We start from the raw sequence: 19,737 nt of genomic DNA, 5'->3' as shown, positions 1-19,737 counted from the left end.
TCTGTGAAGTTTCATTTCGTTTCCTCCACCCTTCTAGGTGTTTCCATTTTTTGTCAGGCAGTGTGAAACCATCTTCAGACAGAAGGATGTGCCACCTGTTAAACTGTGAGAATCTGACTCAAAGCCTTTTACCAAAGAGGAGTGAAATTACATTCAGCTTATGACAATATTTTTAATATTTTTGTGCCACAGTCATGTAATAGTGTTTGAATGAAATTTCCGCCATATGACTATAAGAATTTCCTTATTTTATATTACTGTCATAATTTTGGGCTTAACCCATTATCAAGAACAACAACGTTTGGGCGTAATTATATTGTGTAAAGTAAAGCCATTATCAAAATCTTTTGAACTGCGCCTCCCACTGTGTGGATAAATACAAAATCACCGAACTGCATGGCAGACAGTTAGAAAACCTGTTTTCTAGCCATAGAGCAGCTGTGTCACAGTACCTGATGGTGTCCAACATGAAAACACAGAGTTAGAAAATGTGTTACTTTACTGTAACTTGACTTAACAATGAACTAAAAAACATATTAGTTCAGTGTAAGGTACAATTTTTTCCACCATGTACAAACGCTATGGATCCATCGATGAGTGGATACGGAACAAAGAAGGTCTAATGAACTTATGGTTTCCATGCTAGAGACCATTTATTCAATCATACTTTGTTACAGAGACTGCTGTCTAATACGAGCTGTACCATGCAGTTACAGTATGCATGGTTCCCTCCTAGAGGGTGGTACTATTGCTCATAGACCATACCCTAGTGCCCTATCCTGCCATAGAATTGGTAACGTTGTGTTCGATTCACTTCTCTTGCTGACTCACCTTTTTAGTGGATGTGATGCAGCGTTGTACACAATTGTTCCGCATTCGAATCACGAGCTTCCCGACATGGTGTTTACTTATGGAAAGGCAAACGGCATCGGGCGGCAAGCAGCAAGGTTGTGTATAACTGCCGTCAACAACCGCAGCATTCTACATCTACATCTACATCCATACTCCGCAAGCCACCTGACGGTGTGTGGCGGAGGGTTCCCTCAGTACCTCTATCGGTTCTCCCTTCTATTCCAGTCTCGTATTGTTCGTGGAAAGAAGGATTGTCGGTATGCTTCTGTGTGGGCTCTAATGTCTCTGATTTTATCCTCATGGTCTCTTCGCGAGATATACGTAGGAGGGAGCAATATACTGCTTGACTCTTCTGTGAAGGTATGTTCTCGAAACTTTAACAAAAGCCTGTACCGAGAGCTACTGAGCGTCTCTCCTGCAGAGTCTTCCACTGGAGTTTTGCAACAGTGTTTCGCCGCTTATCTGAGACAGGGCCGTAAATCATGAAGGACGTACCTGAAATGTTTGGCCACCAGACTTGGAGGAAAATGTGATTACCACCGTGTAAGGGGCGACCGCCATGTCAGTACCACGTAGTTGGCGCGCCAGTACAATGTAAGCCAGACGACCGTGTGGAACATTCTCCACGACGGTTGTTGCTACCCTTATCACTTATAGCGTGTGCAGGGCGGAACTGTTGGCGTTTCTTGCGGGTGACTTTGCCTCCCCTGCTGGAAGAAGTGTCACTGATGATGATTCGAAGAGTTTTGTGGCTGCTACATGATGCTTCTACAGCCCACTTCCCTGTTAACGTCCGGACTCGCCTCAATCATGTCTTCACTGGACGATGGACCGAACGAGGGGATCCAGTTGCATGGCCTGCTCGTCCACCGTATGTTAACCCGTGCGACTTCTGGTTATGGGGCCACTCAAAAGTATCCAGATGTGGAGACACTGGAGCAGCGTATTCATGCTGCCTTTGACGCGGTTCGGGTGCAGCCTGGCCGAGACAGAACATGCCACGGCGCGTACACGCTCGCGTTGAGGCACATGGAAACAATATTGAACACATACTGTAGCTGCATGGTACAGCGCGTATTAGACCGCACTCTCTGTAACAATGTATGGTTGAATAAATGTTCTCTAGCATTGAAACCATGCATTTCCGGACGTAAGTTCATTAGACGTTTTTCTTCCGTATCCCCTCATCGATCAATCCGGTAATAAGAAATGTTGGACTTCGCCGTCTTTTTACGAACGCCTGAAAACTATTTTTGTGGTCACCCAGAAAGCGATGGAGAACATATTGACCATAGCTTCCAGTCTGCAAGTCCTTATTCTCCTCGTACTCACTGAAAGAAATGTTTCTACTCTCTACTTACGCAACGGGATCAGGAACTATGATTATAAAGAACAGTTTTGAGTTCTAAGTGATCAATATATCCAATAAATTTTTAACACGCACAAAATGGTAATATTCCTGATATTAATAATAATAATGACGTCTCTATCTTAAACGGCACTATGATCAGTCCAGAGGTGACCTTTACAGTAAGTTCCAACTAAACGGTCTTTTGCCCTGACTTCTAATAATCAAAGTTCATTGCTCGGCAAAAAAGTGGGGAATAATCTCATCACTTGCTACGCAATTTTGTTAACATTACGGGCGGCACCAGAAGAAGTTACTTCCGTGAAATCTAAACGATCTTGGACGGTGGACAGACCTAGCGAGTCCACTTACAATTTGTACCGAAAAAATGAGTTTAGCAACAGACTGGCTGTGGCGTCATCCGAGGCAGCGCGTAAGCTGGCGTTTGACTGTCGCGGACCGACTGATAGCTGGGTGCGAAGTGAAGTTTTCACTGCCTCTCAGGCCGTATTTATATATGGGAGCAACGGGCGGCCGAAGGGAACATCTGCCGTAATCTGCTGTATGCCCAGGTAGTAGCACCTAAATCGCCGCTTTCTCGGACACTTATTGTGAATCAATTTACAAACTTCGTAATTTTTATATGAAGGGAGTAAAGCTGGCTTTAATTACAGAAAAAGTTTCATCTCGACTGCATTTAAACTTTGCCGGCTAGAATTTTTAGAACGGAACCGTCAGTAGAACATGACCTTGAAATATGTCTTTAAGGCTGCGCTGGATTAGCCGAGCGGTCTACGGCGCTGCAGTCATGGACTGTGCGGCTGGTCCCGGCGGATGTTCGAGTCATCCCTCAGGCATGGGTGTGTGTGTTTGTCCTTAGGATAATTTAGGTTTAAGTAGTGTGTAAGCTTAGGGACTGATAACCTTAACAGTTAAGTCCCATAAGATTTCACACACATTTGAACATATGTCTTTAAGAGACCTTGTACTGATTATTATTTACATCAATGTCTTGAAACTTGTTATAGTTTCGTTATTTAATGGGTTTCATCGGGTGTTGGGTTTCATATAAATAATACTTAATCAATCACAAATAAGGAAAATTTTGTTCCAGATTTTGTTTTTAGTTAGTTGCTTGAAAACTGTTGGAGGTAGCTTAATGGGGCCACACAGTTAATGTTTTTTTATCAAACTGACGCATCATACCAATGTGGCGTCGAATGCAATAAGTACTTGCCCTCGGCGGCCCATCTTCCCCCGAATGGGGGACTCCCGGCCCGCAATGCAGTACGCTCATTTCAATTTTTCAGCGCCTTCAACTTTTAAGTAAAACACCGATTTTGACCAAATTATTAATCCAATCAAGTTGAGACTTTTAACAGTTCATTCTGACACACATTTGCACATCCTGAACAATTTTTGGCTTTCTAACTTGTTTCTTTAGCGCCACATATTTTTTTTCTTTAAACGATGTATTTAGGGAAACATATTCATCTGATCACTCCAGATTTAACAATTTAAACATTAATATACTGAAGCATATGTTGACAAAGTTTAGAAAAGCTACTTTAATTTTTAATCTTATTCGCAGAGTATGTCGCAATACTTGTATGCTACGCACAGGCGCGTTGTGATGAAACGACTCTAGGCTACGTGCAAATTGAGACGCGTATAGCACGTGTGACATGACACGACACTATAACGGGCACGTTCCGCACGTGTCGCGCGTTTCAGCGCATATTTAGACGCGTACACATACTTTGCACGCGGCGGTTGGCGACGCTCTGCGCTGACAGAAACAAAACGCGCGCGCACTTAATCTTTCTCAAACGATTTTACAAGAACTATTCAGAAAAAATATTTCATTTTTATCTTGCTTGTAGTGTTATATGTCAAATTAGTGGCGAAGTTGGTAGAGCACTTGCTCGCGAAAGGCAAAAGTCCCGAGTTCGAGTCTCGGTCCTGCACACAGTTTTATTCTGCCAGGGAGTTTCATACCAGCGCACACTCCGCTGCAGGGTGAAAATTTCATACTGGATTACTTGTGACTGCTTTTCGACTGTTTCTAGCTTGTAGTGGAAATGTCCACATGCACATAGTGTAATGTCTCTTATTACAACCATATCCAAGTAACGATAGTGAAACTTGTGTACTTCATTTCTTGGACGCTTTTTACCAGATGCTCAAAGGGGTCATATCGGTGGAAATTACGGCTTTTCGACTTTTTGCAACAGATCGTAGAGATACGTCAGCATAACAGGCAGCAAGTAGATAACCTTGTTTTACTTTCCTGCCTTGTTTCAAAATCACGCGATTTTATAATATCTCTTAGTTCCTTATTCACTATCTTCACGATGAATCGTCTGTCCCTTCTTAGTATCTGAATACATTGTGGAGGGAGAAGATATAATCCCAGTGGCTAATGGCTCACCAGTTATTGAACTGTGCATTGTTCTTGACAAAAGAATAAACAAAAGAAAATAACTGTAAGATATATGTAACTGAAAACTATTATGTACTTACGAAAAGAGATGGGGTGCTTAAACGGCGAAAAACGAAACACTACTCAGTGATGATAAAATTCCGTATACAGCAAGGCCATATTTTTCGGATGGGCAATACTTCCACTGCCCATATGTGCCATGCAGGACTGCCTTCCCGCTCTCCGCCTCATCCTACCCGCGTGGCGCGAGAAACTGTGCCACAACCTGGCGCAGGCGTGCGTCGCGTCCCAGTCGCGTCGCGTCACAATTTGCGCGTCCCATTTGAATCTGTGAAATTACAAAAATGCGCGCTGCGCTGCGTCGCGCCACACGCGATATACGCTCCTCAATTGCGCGTAGCCCGTAGCAGTGAACTGGGATAAGACCCAGCACACTCGCTCGCCTCTGTCTCAAATGATACTGCGTTTTTTCGCCACAGGTGGAAAAAATGGTTACAGTAAAGCTGGCTTTTTTATCTTTTTCTTCTTCGAGCAGCAGTCGTCTGACGATGAAACTGCCGGTTCGAAACCGGTAACGGCTCTATTTTTTATCTACAAATAGCATTATTGGCTGTTCTTTTTTTTTATTACTTCTTTGGTAGAGTTTAACCCGTGATTTCTACTTGTAGTAACACCCTGGGAAACTGCACCTCTGTTTCTTGCTACGATGAGTCTGCAGTCCTGCAAAACAGACAGAAATGCCGTGTGTGCAGTGGTGCGGCTGAACAGGGGCGTGTTGTGTGTTCGGTGTGCAGGTGCCGGTGCAGCTGCTGGCGCCGTCCGTGGTTCGCTGTCTGCTGGAGGCCTGGCTGCGCGAGATCGGCTTCGTCGTCTGCTACGGCGCCATCATCCTCAAGCTCTACAGGTGAGACCCGCAACGAAACCGCCTCCTCATTCACGTTCTGTGCTGCTGACTTTTCTTGACAAGTGTTTGGTGCAGGTGGCTGTGATGCGTACTTTTAAGCCAGTTTTACACGATCTACTTCCTAATGACTACTCGAGACAGGTGAGAGTCTACACCAGCGCCCCTGGCGTTTTATTCCTGTTCTGAATCTCGTCTGTCGTCAGCGACTGTTCGTCAGGATTGGCCCAGGGAAGTGTGACAGGATCGCTGTTCTCTATACGGTGCGTTTCAGAAGTGATGGTCAATAATTCACATAGAAAGTACAGGCCAAAAGTAACTAAAAAGCTCCAATAAACATGGATCATCAAATCAACCGTTGTCTAGATACCTTTTCTGCTGCGGTTAATCAGTATCTAGGAACACTCAGCATCACTAAAAGTTAAAGTTGGTGTTCGAAATTTTGTCCATGCGTCTGAATGCAACATTGAACTCGTCTCTGATATGAGTTGCGAATCCTCTCAGAGAGATCTGGCGAATTCTGTAAAAGCTAGAATCCTGCTTCAATCCGCAAGCTTAGTTCCTCAAGACAGTTGACCAGGCTTTTGACATGATGCCACCCAAAGAAATCTTCAGTCTGGAACCGCGCTGCTGCTACGGTCGTAGGTTTGAATCCTGCTTCGGGCTTGGATGTGTATGGTATCCTTAGATTAGTTAGGTTTAAGTAGTCCTAAGTCTATGAGACTAATGACCTCAGATGTTAAGTCCAATAGTGCTTGGAGCCATTTGAACCATTTGAAAGAAATCCATGGATTGGAAGCCATGTCACAGGCCCTCCTCTAACCATCCAATGTTGACCATACGTCCGAGTTAGAAGCCGATACATTCGTAAATTAAAATGTACTGGAGCACAGTTATGCACGATACATATGTTCAGGTGTTGGTTCTGTGGGAGATCGGCATTTACACCTGGAACTAAGGTCCGCAGAAACCGCATGAACTGCTGTCCGGTTAGTTTCTATGGTACGAATTGTGATCCTGCCCAGACGTTCGAAAAATGACGCTTCTGATGTCGTGATACGTGTATTGCATTAAGACAGATATTGGTCCAAATATGACAGGTTTGACAGTTTAAAATACTGCCACGGGTAAATCCAGCCTCATCCCTGAACACAATACTGCTTACAAACTAGGAATTAAGTGTACAGTGTTATTGCACCCATTGGCAGAAATTCTCTCTAGGACGGATGTCTGGATTGTTGAGGGCTTGCACGCGCTGGAGATGATATGGATATACTTGTCGATGTAAAATCTGCTATGACTCAGGACTCGCCCTTGGGTAGCAAACCTCCTTGTTGAAGTAGTCGGGCGTTCGTGTGAAATGCTTAACACCCTTGCCTCAACATCGGGTTTTATGGGTCTGGGTCGACCTTCTCGTACATGGTGTGCGAAACTCTCGGTTTCTCAAGGCGCTGATGTAACCTGCTAAATGTACGCCTGTAGGGCTGCCTGCAGAGAGGAAAAGCTTTTTCATACAATAGTGAAGCCTCAAGGACACTGCCATTCGCTTTTCCACACGTGAAGTGCATGTCAGCGTAGAGTTTATTGGTGGAACCTCTGTCCATGGAGCCTTCACGTTCGTAAATGGTTGTTAGGCCGGTGCGGCACAGCGCACGGCGGGGGAAACAGGTAGTCGACACCAAGCCTTGAGATATCAACGTAAATACCGAGGTATCCAGGGACGTCTACAGTTGGTTTCCAACTCAAATTAATGCGATACCTCGGCAACGGGTGATTTGCAAATCCATGTTTTTTGGAGCTTTTTAGTTGCTTTTGGCCTGTCCTTTCCATGTGTGAATTATTGACTATCACTACTGGGAAAGCCTGCATACTTAAATGATTTGGCGGACAGCTTGGTCATCAACGTGCGGTTGTCTGCAGATGATGCTGCGGTGAGTGACTGTAGGAAGATACAAGACGACTTAGACAAAATGTCTAGTTGGTTTGATGAAAGGCAAGTAGCTCTAAACGTGGAAACACGTATGTTAATAAGGATGAGTACGACGAACAAACCTATAATGTTCGGATACAGTATTACTATTGTCCTGCTTGACAGTCAAGTCGTTTAAATATCTGGGCGTAATGCTGCAAGGTGAGATGAAATAGAACTAGCATGTGAGAGCTGTGGTAGGGAAGGCGAATGGCCGATTTCGATTTATTGGGACAATTTTAGGAATGAGTGGTTCACCTGTAAGGGAAGCCACACGAAGGACGCTGGTGCGACCTATTCTTGAGTACTGCTGTAGTGCTTGGAATCAGTACCCGGTCGGATTGAAGGAAGACATCGAAAAGAAATTCCGAGGCGGGCTGCTACATTTGTTACCTGTAGGTTCGAACAACAAGTAAGTGTTACCGAGACACTTCGGGAACTCAAATGGGAGTCCCTGGACGGATTTCTCTTCGGGAAACACTATTGAGAAAAAATAGAGAGCCGACTTTTGAAGCTGACTGCCGAAAGATTGTACTGCCGCTAACATACATTGGGCTTAACCATAAGATTCGAGGAACTAAGGATCAAACGGAGGCTTATAGACAGTCGTGTATCGCTCGCTCTGTTTACGACTGGAACAGGAAATGAAACGAATAGCCACACCGCATGGTGGCTTGTGGAGTATCTATGAGGATGTAGATGTAGATATACACTCCTGGAAATTGAAATAAGAACACCGTGAATTCATTGTCCCAGGAAGGGGAAACTTTATTGACACATTCCTGGGGTCAGATACATCACATGATCACACTGACAGAACCACAGGCACATAGACACAGGCAACAGAGCATGCACAATGTCGGCACTAGTACAGTGTATATCCACCTTTCGCAGCAATGCAGGCTGCTATTCTCCCATGGAGACGATCGTAGAGATGCTGGATGTAGTCCTGTGGAACGGCTTGCCATGCCATTTCCACCTGGCGCCTCAGTTGGACCAGAGTTCGTGCTGGACGTGCAGACCGCGTGAGACGACGCTTCATCCAGTCCCAAACATGCTCAATGGGGGACAGATCCGGAGATCTTGCTGGCCAGGGTAGTTGACTTACACCTTCTAGAGCACGTTGGGTGGCACGGGATACATGCGGACGTGCATTGTCCTGTTGGAACAGCAAGTTCCCTTGCCGGTCTAGGAATGGTAGAACGATGGGTTCGATGACGGTTTGGATGTACCGTGCACTATTCAGTGTCCCCTCGACGATCACCAGTGGTGTACGGCCAGTGTAGGAGATCGCTCCCCACACCATGATGCCGGGTGTTGGCCCTGTGTGCCTCGGTCGTATGCAGTCCTGATTGTGGCGCTCACCTGCACGGCGCCAAACACGCATACGACCATCATTGGCACCAAGGCAGAAGCGACTCTCATCGCTGAAGACGACACGTCTCCATTCGTCCCTCCATTCACGCCTGTCGCGACACCACTGGAGGCGGGCTGCACGATGTTGGGGCGTGAGCGGAAGACGGCCTAACGGTATGCTGGACCGTAGCCCAGCTTCATGGAGACGGTTGCGAATGGTCCTCGCCGATACCCCAGGAGCAACAGTGTCCCTAATTTGCTGGGGAGTGGCGGTGCGGTCCCCTACGGCACTGCGTAGGATCCTACGGTCTTGGCGTGCATCCGTGCGTCGCTGCGGTCCGGTCCCAGGTCGACGGGCACGTGCACCTTCCGCCGACCACTGGCGACAACATCGATGTACTGTGGAGACCTCACGCCCCACGTGTTGAGCAATTCGGCGGTACGTCCACCCGGCCTCCCGCATGCCCACTATACGCCCTCGCTCAAAGTCCGTCAACTGCACATATGGTTCACGTCCACGCTGTCGCGGCATGCTACCAGTGTTAAAGACTGCGATGGAGCTCCGTATACCACGGCAAACTGGCTGACACTGACGGCGGCGGTGCACAAATGCTGCGCAGCTAGCGCCATTCGACGGCCAACACCGCGGTTCCTGGTGTGTCCGCTGTGCCGTGCGTGTGATCATTGCTTGTACAGCCCTCTCGCAGTGTCCGGAGCAAGTATGGTGGGTCTGACACACCGGTGTCAATGTGTTCTTTTTTCCATTTCCAGGAGTGTAGATGTCTCGAGTTGTCGTTGTATGTGCGGCAGCACTAAAACTGCCTATGTTGTTAGAGCTGTCTGCTGTGCAGTTTGGCACCTGAACAGAGAAAGTGAGGTTATGAGTGGATACCTTTTTTTAAGATAGAATCGAAATATAGTAACAAAATGTAGAAAGAAGCAAACATACTAGACTTTATTAATGGCTAAAGCAAAATTCATGGTAGATGTTAAAGGTCTTGTGATGAATTCCTTACACTCCTGAGAACTGATAAAATAGGGGAAGCGTCGTTGAAACCTTTTAAAATACATAAATTTATTTTCGTTCGAAAATATATACCCACAAACACATTGAGCAATATCTAAAATGCAGTAAATAGCATCTTTTTCACTTTATCCTCTATACATTGTTTTCTTGCTAAATGCCAAACGTAATCGAAAATTATTTTCCTCATCAAATAATTCTGGTTTTTCCACTGTTGAAATAATTTTCATTAAAACATGGTGATCTACTTACGTTCTTATTTATGCATAGTATAGACTTATTCTTTGTAAAATGTAAATACCTTGTTCATTTTCAGGTATTTCGTCTTTCTTGTAGAAGAACAATAGTAGCAAAAAGACTTGCAACCTTGTCAATGAGCCACTGAAACAAAGCAAACAACACAGTAAAGACTGAAAAGACATGAAAGCAGAAAATTCCTTCCTGTAATAGGCGTGAACTGACAAGTTCTGTTGATTACCCCATAAATACTGAAACCCAGGTAACAGGTTCAGAAAAGGAAAGGATCAAACATCAACACGTGTCAGGGAGACCCAACAGATAGTTCGTCGCTTTCACCAAATTAACATTTATTTTAAAAAAATTCATACTGACAAATTAAATTCGAGATTAATAATATGAAAACCACTACAATTATAGTGACATATATGTGAACTTCTGAGCTCTGGTATTTTTCTATTTGACAGAGTGTGACGTCGCAGGGCGCCATGCTTTCGTAGAACCTCAAAGGAAGGTTGTAGGCACCTTTGAGTCAAATTTCAATCTTATGCGTCGCAACGGCAGTCAGTCAGTGTGTTTCAGAAAAGTGATCCTTTAACTGTGTTGCACAGTGTAAAATAGTCAGATTGTCTGCTAAATGTGAGCAGTACTAATACTTGTTCTTGCTTATTTAATTGGTACCTCAGTTTTACTGTTCTAAAAGTCCCATGTATCTAGGAAACATTAAAAGTAGATGTGACAGCAAGTTATTTCCTGTGGCGGAGGAACGAGCCAGTAACATAAAGTAACAACCACTCTTGCAGAAATTCACCCTGGGTCGAGACTGAAGGTTACCGGAATTTCTCAGGTGGAGATCGGAGTACGCCATCCCCAGAGAACACGCACGTTTAGGTGTTCACAATCTTCCGGACTATGAAAGAGTTCGAGGGACATGGTGGCATCCAGCCGACAGATTTCACAGACAGTCGCCTGTAGTGCGGTGACTGCAGAACGAGCGATGACGAGACGGACTCGGGATAACAGTGTGGCAAAGAAAAAGAACTTGCATGGCCACCCAGAAGGACTACGTGAGAGGACGCGTAGGGCAGGTTCTGATGAGCGGGGGTAGTGTGTCACCAGGAACCGTTTGGTAGAGATCACTGGAAACCAGTTGAGATCTCGAGCTGCCATTACTCGTTTACTGCTGACACCGCACGACACACAATGAGGTCTTACATCGTGTAGAGCAATAGTGAATTTGAATCATTAGTTGGCATTCTGTGGTGTTCAGCGATCAGAATCGTCTGTGTTTGTGGCTCTCTGGTCGACGCCAAAGTGTCCATAGACGATCTGGTGAAAGGTCACACGAAGCAGCAGTTCTCGAGACCCATACTCCTACAACTTCTGAAATTATGGTATGGTGAGGTAGTGGATATGAAGATAGAACTGATTTGGTAATTTCTGAACGGAAGTTGACTGCTGCTAATGTATGACAAGACGCGTTATCATCATATACTCAGGTGAGGAAAGTCGTGGGACACCTCGTGACATCGTGTCGGACCTCTTTCTGCCCAGCGTACTGAAGCAACTCGAAGTGGCATCGGTTCAACAATTCTTTGAAATTTCCCTGCAAAAATATTGAGGCATGATGCCATAATTGGTTGGTTGGTTGGTTTTTGAGGAAGGAGACCAGACAGCGTGGTCATCGGTCTCATCGGATTAGGGAAGGATTGGGAAGGAAGTCGGCCGTGCCCTTTCAGAGGAACCATCCCGGCATTTGCCTGGAGTGATTTAGGGAAATCACATGCCATAATTGCGAAAGTGTTGCCGGCGCAGGTTTTGTGCCCGAACTGACCTCTCGATTATGTCCCATGAATGTTCGATGGGATTCATGTCAGGTGACACGGATGGCCAAGTAAGACGCTCGAAATGTCCAGAATATTCTTCAAACCAGTCGAGAACAACTGTGATCTGGTAACATGGCGCATGATCATCCACGAGAATTCCAACGTTGTTTGGAAACATGACATCCATGAACGGCTGCAAATTTCTCCAAATAGCTCAACTTAATCATTTCCTCCAGTCCATCCTATATAAACACAGATCACAGCTTCATGGAGACAGTACCAGCGTGCACAGTGCTTGCTGACAACTTAGGCCCTTGGCTTCGTGGGGTCTCCGACATACTCGAACACTTAGATGAGGTTTTAGCAACTTAAACCGGGACTCATCGACCAAGGGACAGTTTTCCGTCGTCTTGGATCCACCTGGTGTTGTCACGAGTCCAGAAGAGGCGTGGGTCCGACGTCGTGCTGTTAGCAAAGACTTTCGCGTCAGTCGTTTGCTGCCACAGTCCATTTACGCCAAATTTCGTCATGCTGTCCTAACGGACATGTTCGTCGTACGTCCGACACTGATTTCTGCAGTGATTTCACGCAATGCTACTTGTATGTTAGCATTGACAACTCTACGCAAACGCCCCTTCTCTCGATCTTTAAGTGAAAGCTGTCGGCCCTTGCGTTCTATGTGGTGAGAGGTAATGCTTGAAATCTGGTATCCTCGGCACACTCTTGAGACTGTGGATCTCGGAATACTGAATTGCCTAACGATTTCAGAAATGGAATATCCGATGCGTTTAGCTGAAACAATCATTCTACGTTCAAAGTCTGTCAATTCCTGTCGTTGGGCCGTAATCACTTCGGAAACCTTTTCACATGAAACACGTGAGTGCTAATGGAGTTCCACCAACGCACTGCCCTTTTATACTTTACGTACGCGATACTGTCGCCATCTGTACATGTGCATATCGGTGTCCCATTACTTTTGTCACCTCAGTGTATGACTCGTTGTCAGGGTACAAAATAACAGGATAATGCGAGACCACACACTGCAGTTTACATCGCAGGCAAATCCTTAACTGTGCTGCCCAGTTCCTTGATTTGTCACCCATCAGCATGTCTGCAATGCAGTGAGAAGACATACACTTCCTCAGGAGCCTTCAGCCAGCAGTCACTATGAACTGACGCAATACATGTTTCAGGCGTAGCAAGAAATTTCCTAGTATCTCATTCAGAGGCTGTTTACTCAAGTGCCACAACAAACGAGTGCTCGTACCTATGGCATCGCACCTCAAATTGATAATGGACATGACATGATACGTTCGAGTATAATGACTTTTCTGGAGACTAGAAATCTACTCTGTAGGAATCAGCATGGGTTTCGAAAAAAACGATCGTGTGAAACCCAGCTCGCGCTGTTCGTCCACGAGACTCAGAGGCCCATAGACACGGATTCTCAGGTAGATGCCGTGTTTTTTGACTTCCGCAAGGCATTTGATACAGTGCCCCACAGTCGTTTAATGAATAAAGTAAGAGAGTATGGACTATCAGACCAATTGTGTGATTGGATTGAAGAGTTCCTAGATAACAGAACGCAGCATGTCATTCTCAATGGAGAGAAGTCTTCCGAAGTAAGAGTGATTTCAGGTGTGCCCCAGGGAAGTGTCGTAGGACCGTTGCTATTCACAATATACATAAATGACATTGTGGATAACATCGGAAGTGTACTGAGGCTTTTTGCGGATGATGCTGTAGTATATCGAGAGGTTGTAACAATGGAATATTGTACTGAAATGCAGGAGGATCTGCAACGAATTGACGCACGGTTCAGGGAATGGCAATTGAATCTCAATGTAGACAAGTATAATGTGCTGCGAATACACAGAAAGAAAGATCCTTTATCATTTAGCTACAATATAGCAGATGAGCAACTGGAAGTAGTTAATTCCATAAATTATAGGGGAGTAGGCATTAGGAGTGATTTAAAATGGAATGACCATATAAAATTAATCGTCAGTAAAACAGATGCCAGACTGAGGTTCATTGGAAGAATCCTAAGGAAATGCAATCCGAAAACAAAGGAAGTACGTTACAGTACGCTTGTTCGCCCACTGCTTGAATACTGCTCAGCAGTGTGGGATCCGTACCAGATAGGGTTGATAGAAGAGATAGGGAAGATCCAACGGAGAGCAGCGCGCTTCGTTACAGGATCATTTAGTAATTGCGAAAGCGTTATGGAGATGATAGATAAACTCCAGTGGAAGACTCTGCAAGACAGATGCTCAGTAGCTCGGTACGGGCTTTTGTTGAAGTTTCGAGAACATACCTTCACCGAGGAGTCAAGCAGTATATCGCTCCCTCCTACGTATATCTCGCGAAGAGACCATGAGGATAAAATCAGAGAGATTAGAGCCCACACAGAGGCATACCGACAGTCTTTCTTTCCTCGAACAATACGAGACTGGAATAGAAGGGAGAACCGATAGAGGTACTCAAGGTACCCTGCGTCACACACCGTCAGGTGGCTTGCGGAGTATGGATGTAGATGTAGATTTAATAGGAATACACTTCAGCTCTTCTACATCTGTAGATGAGGCTCTATCGAAGATAAGACACTGCCTCGTTCCTACAAAAGAAATCGTTAACACGGTCACAAATTTCTTTTGGTACCCCATAAAATCGTTGGTGTGGAGTTGAGTGAAATACTATTTGCAAGCCAAGACATACTACATCGAAGTCACTGCTCTGATGCATCGCTTTCAGCATAGCCTGCAGTGTCATTAAGAAATTTGGAGCAAAGTATTCTGAGAAGTCCAAATGAGTATTTTGGCTGTTGTAAGCCGGTTACAGGAGGGAGAGAACACCGGCGCTCTGCTGTGCAGGATCCTGATCGAGTTCCGGACGCGCAAGGCCCACCGCTGGGTGGTGCGCGACAAGGACCTGCTGAAGTACCTGTCCGGCATGGTGGTGGTGGCGCACGGCTACATGGCCGCCTGGACCGCCTCGACGCTCAACTTCCTGGCCGACGGGCACGAGCTGGTGGCCCGGGGACGCACGCCCGACGGCCGACCCTTCCTCACCTGCCGGGCCCTCTGGTGGGACTACGTCACCGAGGCCGGTAAGCCGCGCCGCTCCTGCGAAACACGTCTGTACCCCACTGACCATCTACTAGTGTGCAATTGGTACTTGGGTCTTGGTACTATACTAATTAAACATTCTCTCATCAAATAATATAAGGCTTACATAGTAAAATATCGCTATTTTTACTTGTTTTGATCTTTGCAAGACGTTTAACTGTGTGGATGAAGTTACACTTTTACACTAAGTTTAGTATTATGGAACTGATGGTTACAAAAACAACTACACTACTGGCCATTAAAATTGCTACACCACGAGGATGACGTGCTACAGACGCGAAATTTAACCGACAGGAAGAAGATGTTGTGATATGCAAACGATTAGCTTTTCAGAGCATTAACACAAGGCTGACCCCGGTGGCGACACCTACAACGTGCTGACATGAGGAAAGTTTCCAACCGATTTCTCATATACAAACAGCAGTTGACCGGCGTTGCCTGGTGAAACGGTCTTGTGATGCCTCGTGTAAGGAGGAGAAATGCGTACCATCACGTTTCCCACGTTGATAAAGGTCGGATTGTAGCCTAACTCGATTCCGGTTTATCGTATCGCGACATTTCTGCTCGCGTTGGTCGAGATCCAATGACTGTTAGCAGAATATGGAATCGGTCGGTTCAGGAGGGTAATACGAAACGCTTTGCTGTATCCCAACGGCCTCGTACCACTAGCAGTCGAGATGACAGGCATCTTATCCTAATGGCTGTAACGGATCGTGCAGCCACGACTCGATCCCTGAGTAAACAGATGGGGACGTTTGCAAGACAACGACCATCTGCACGAACAGTTCGACGACGTTTGCAGCAGCATGGACTATAAACTCGGAGACCATGGCTGCTGTCACCCTTGACGCTGCATCACAGACAACAGCACCTGCGATGGTTTACTCAACGACGAACCTGGGTGCACGAATGGCAAAACGTCATTTTTTCGGATGAATCCAGGTTCTGTTTACAGCATCATGATGGTCGCATCCGTGTTTGGCCACATCGCGGTGAACGCACATTGGAAGCGTGTAATCATCATCGCCATAGTGGCATATCACCCGGCGTGATGGTATGGGGTGCCATTGGTTACACGTCTCGGTCACCTCTTGTTCGCATTGACGGCCCTTTGAACAGTGGACGTTACATTTCAGATGTGTTACGACCCGGGGTTCTACCCTTCATTCGATGCCTGCGAAACCCTACATTTCAGCAGGATAATGCACGACCACATGTTGCAGGTCCTGTACGGGCCTTTCTGGATACAGAAAACGTTCGACTGCTGCCCTGGCCAGCACATTCTCCAGATATCTCACCAATTGAAAGCGTTTGGTCAATGGTGGCCGAGCAACTGGCTCGTCACGATATGCCAGTCACTTTCTTGATGAACTGTGGTATCGTGCAGAAGCTGCATGGGCAGCTGTACTTGTACATGCCATCCAAGCTCTGTTTGATTCAATGCCCAGGCGTATCAAGGCCGTTATTACGGCCAGAGGTGGTTGTTCTGGGTATTGATTTCTCAGGATCTCTGCACCTAAATTGTGTAAATGTAATCACATGTCAGTTCTAGTATATTTGTCCAATGAATACCCGTTTATCATCTGCAATTTTAATGGCCAGTAGTGTAGTTTGAATCACATGTAGCAAACAGATTGCAAAACGTTATGCTGATTAATTGAAACACATCTCAAAGGAGAGACAATTTTAATGACTATTGCGAGAACCCCCCACTCCTACTAAACCTCCAGAAATGTCTCACTTTATCCGGTGAGTCCGTAGATGGTGGTATAACTGGTGTACAGTACAATCGGCCACAGTTTCCCACCCGAGTTTCGTGGAAATTAAGCCAGTCCGTCCTTCAACTGACTTAGTGAGCCCCTGCGTAGGAATTCTTCCTACCTGTTACTTGGAGATGCTCTAGTAGTTTTATGTCCCCTTGCCGTAGTAGCGCCGTCGGATTCTGAAAGTGCTGTAGTATCTAACGAGGCCCGAAGAAGCTTTTTTGTGCAAATAATTTTTTGCACGGGATGACATCATGTTGCATTTATTTAAGAAACACCGTAAAATGAACTTGTTCCCAGTGATTATAATCTGACTGTGAACGGTACGAGAGAACAGTTTACCGCATGATCAGATAGGAAGGTATCCTGTCGACGACTGCCGACTATGCCACCCAGTCTGTAACTTCAGCTTACAATCGGTATGGTTCGTAAAAGATCGTACATATTCGGCTACGCCAAAGTTATTCATTTATTTATCAATATCAGCGTTGCCTGGCATTGTCAACTCACTGAGAGGTTGTATTTATGACCTGTAGACTCCTCGTAATGTCTGAGTAGCAAAAGGCAACATTTGTTTCTAAATATTTATTAATAACTGTGACTTGTTTCTAGCCGGAATAAATGTACTTTACCTGCGTATCTCTTTTCTGAGTTCACTAGCGATTTCTGCATCGGTACCTCATCTTACTGGCTCTGAAAACGCCAGATGGCCAACCGCCTCTGCTAGCCAGCGTGGGAAACTACCACTCGCCCCTGACTGTACGTAATGCAATGCTGATTAATTCACTTCACGTATGTGAAATAGCAAAATTGGAAATGAATGAAAATGCGCTCTCATCTGCAAATAATGAGTACCTTACACTGCGGACAAATCACAATTGGATTGCCACAAGGTTCAATTTTGGGTCACTGCTGTACCATATACATGTGTAAAATCTTCCACTTAATATCCAAGCAGAATTGTTACTGATTGCAGACAATACTAGTGTTATAACAAACTTACTTAAAGAAGAAATTGTTAATGATGTTTTCATAGACTTACTAACTTATTCTTTGAAAATGAACTCCACTTTAATTGTCAGAAAACGCGCTGTATTCGGCTTTGTACAACAGACAGATTCATAAAAACAATTGATGTAATACTTTAACTAGAGTCAGTAACAGGGTTGAATGTGTCAAATTTTATGTACACAATAAAAACTTCAGTTGGAAGAAACCTATTACTCAAACAGTTAAGTTCAGATACATCTACATCTACATCTATACTCCGCGAGCCACCTTACGGTGTGTGGCGGAGGGTACTTATTATACCACTATCTGATCCCCCCTTCCCTGTTCCATTCACGAATTGTGCGTGGGAAGAACGACTGCTTGTAAGTCTCCGTATTTGCTCTAATTTCTCGGATCTTTTCGTTGTGATCATTACGCGAGATATATGTGGGCGGTAGTAATATGTTGCCCATCTCTTCCCGGAATGTGCTCTCTCGTAATTTCGATAATAAACCTCTCCGTATTGCGTAACGCCTTTCTTGAAGTGTCCGCCACTGGAGCTTGTTCAGCATCTCCGTAACGCTCTCGCGCTGACTAAATGTCCCCATGACGAATCGCGCTGCTTTTCGCTGGATCATGTCTATCTCTTCTATTAATCCAACCTGGTAAGGGTCCCATACTGATGAGCAATACTCAAGAATCGGACGAACAAGCGTTTTGTAAGCTACTTCTTTCGTCGATGAGTCACATTTTCTTAGAATTCTTCCTATGAATCTCAACCTGGCGCCTGCTTTTCCCACTATTTGTTTTATGTGATCATTCCACTTCAGATCGCTCCGGATAGTAACTCCTAAGTATTTTACGGTCGTTACCGCTTCCAATGATTTACCACCTATGGCATAATCGTACTGGAATGGATTTCTGCCCCTATGTATGCGCATTATATTACATTTATCTACGTTTAGGGAAAGCTGCCAGCTGTCGCACCATTCATTAATCCTCTGCAGGTCTTCCTGGAGTACGTACGAGTCTTCTGATGTTGCTACTTTCTTGTAGACAACCGTGTCATCTGCAAATAGCCTCACGGAGCTACCGATGTTGTCAACTAAGTCATTTATGTATATTGTAAACAATAAAGGTCCTATCACGCTTCCTTGCGGTACTCCCGAAATTACCTCTACATCTGCAGATTTTGAACCGTTAAGAATGACATGTTGTGTTCTTTCTTCTAGGAAATCCTGAATCCAATCACAAACCTGGTCCGATATTCCGTAAGCACGTATTTTTTTCACTAAACGTAAGTGCGGAACCGTATCAAATGCCTTCCTGAAGTCCAGGAATACGGCATCAATCTGCTCGCCAGTGTCTACGGCACTGTGAATTTCTTGGGCAAATAGGGCGAGCTGGGTTTCACATGATCTCTGTTTGCGGAATCCATGTTGGTTATGATGAAGGAGATTTGTATTATCTAAGAACGTCATAATACGAGAACACAAAACATGTTCCATTATTCTACAACAGATTGACGTAAGTGAAATAGGCCTATAATTATTCGCATCTGATTTATGACCCTTCTTGAAAATGGGAACGACCTGTGCTTTCTTCCAGTTGCTAGGTACTTTACGTTCTTCCAGAGATCTACGATAAATTGCTGATAGAAAGGGGGCAAGTTCTTTAGCATAATCACTGTAGAATCTTAAGGGTATCTCGTCTGGTCCGGATGCTTTTCCGCTACTAAGTGATAGCAGTTGTTTTTCAATTCCGATATCGTTTATTTCAATATTTTCCATTTTGGCGTCCGTGCGACGGCTGAAGTCAGGGACCGTGTTACGATTTTCCGCAGTGAAACAGTTTCGGAACACTGAATTCAGTATTTCTGCCTTTCTTCGGTCGTCCTCTG

At 45.2% G+C, this 19,737-nt stretch overlaps 1 protein-coding gene across 1 annotated transcript in view; it reads left to right on the top strand.

Annotated features, from left to right (window-relative positions):
- The window catches only part of LOC126234961 (probable G-protein coupled receptor 158), a 375,069-nt gene that overhangs the window by 202,487 nt on the left and 152,845 nt on the right, over positions 1 to 19,737 (top strand). The window contains exons 6-7 of the mRNA XM_049943700.1: positions 5,438 to 5,547; positions 14,830 to 15,065. Coding sequence (XP_049799657.1) covers positions 5,438 to 5,547; positions 14,830 to 15,065 — 346 coding nt within the window. The remainder of the gene's footprint in view (positions 1 to 5,437; positions 5,548 to 14,829; positions 15,066 to 19,737) is intronic.

This window comes from Schistocerca nitens, chromosome 2 (assembly GCF_023898315.1).
Source record: "Schistocerca nitens isolate TAMUIC-IGC-003100 chromosome 2, iqSchNite1.1, whole genome shotgun sequence".
NCBI classification, from domain to species: domain Eukaryota; kingdom Metazoa; phylum Arthropoda; class Insecta; order Orthoptera; family Acrididae; genus Schistocerca; species Schistocerca nitens.
The sequence above is the reverse complement of the archived record's forward strand: the minus strand, read 5'-3'. Positions and strand labels throughout refer to the sequence as shown.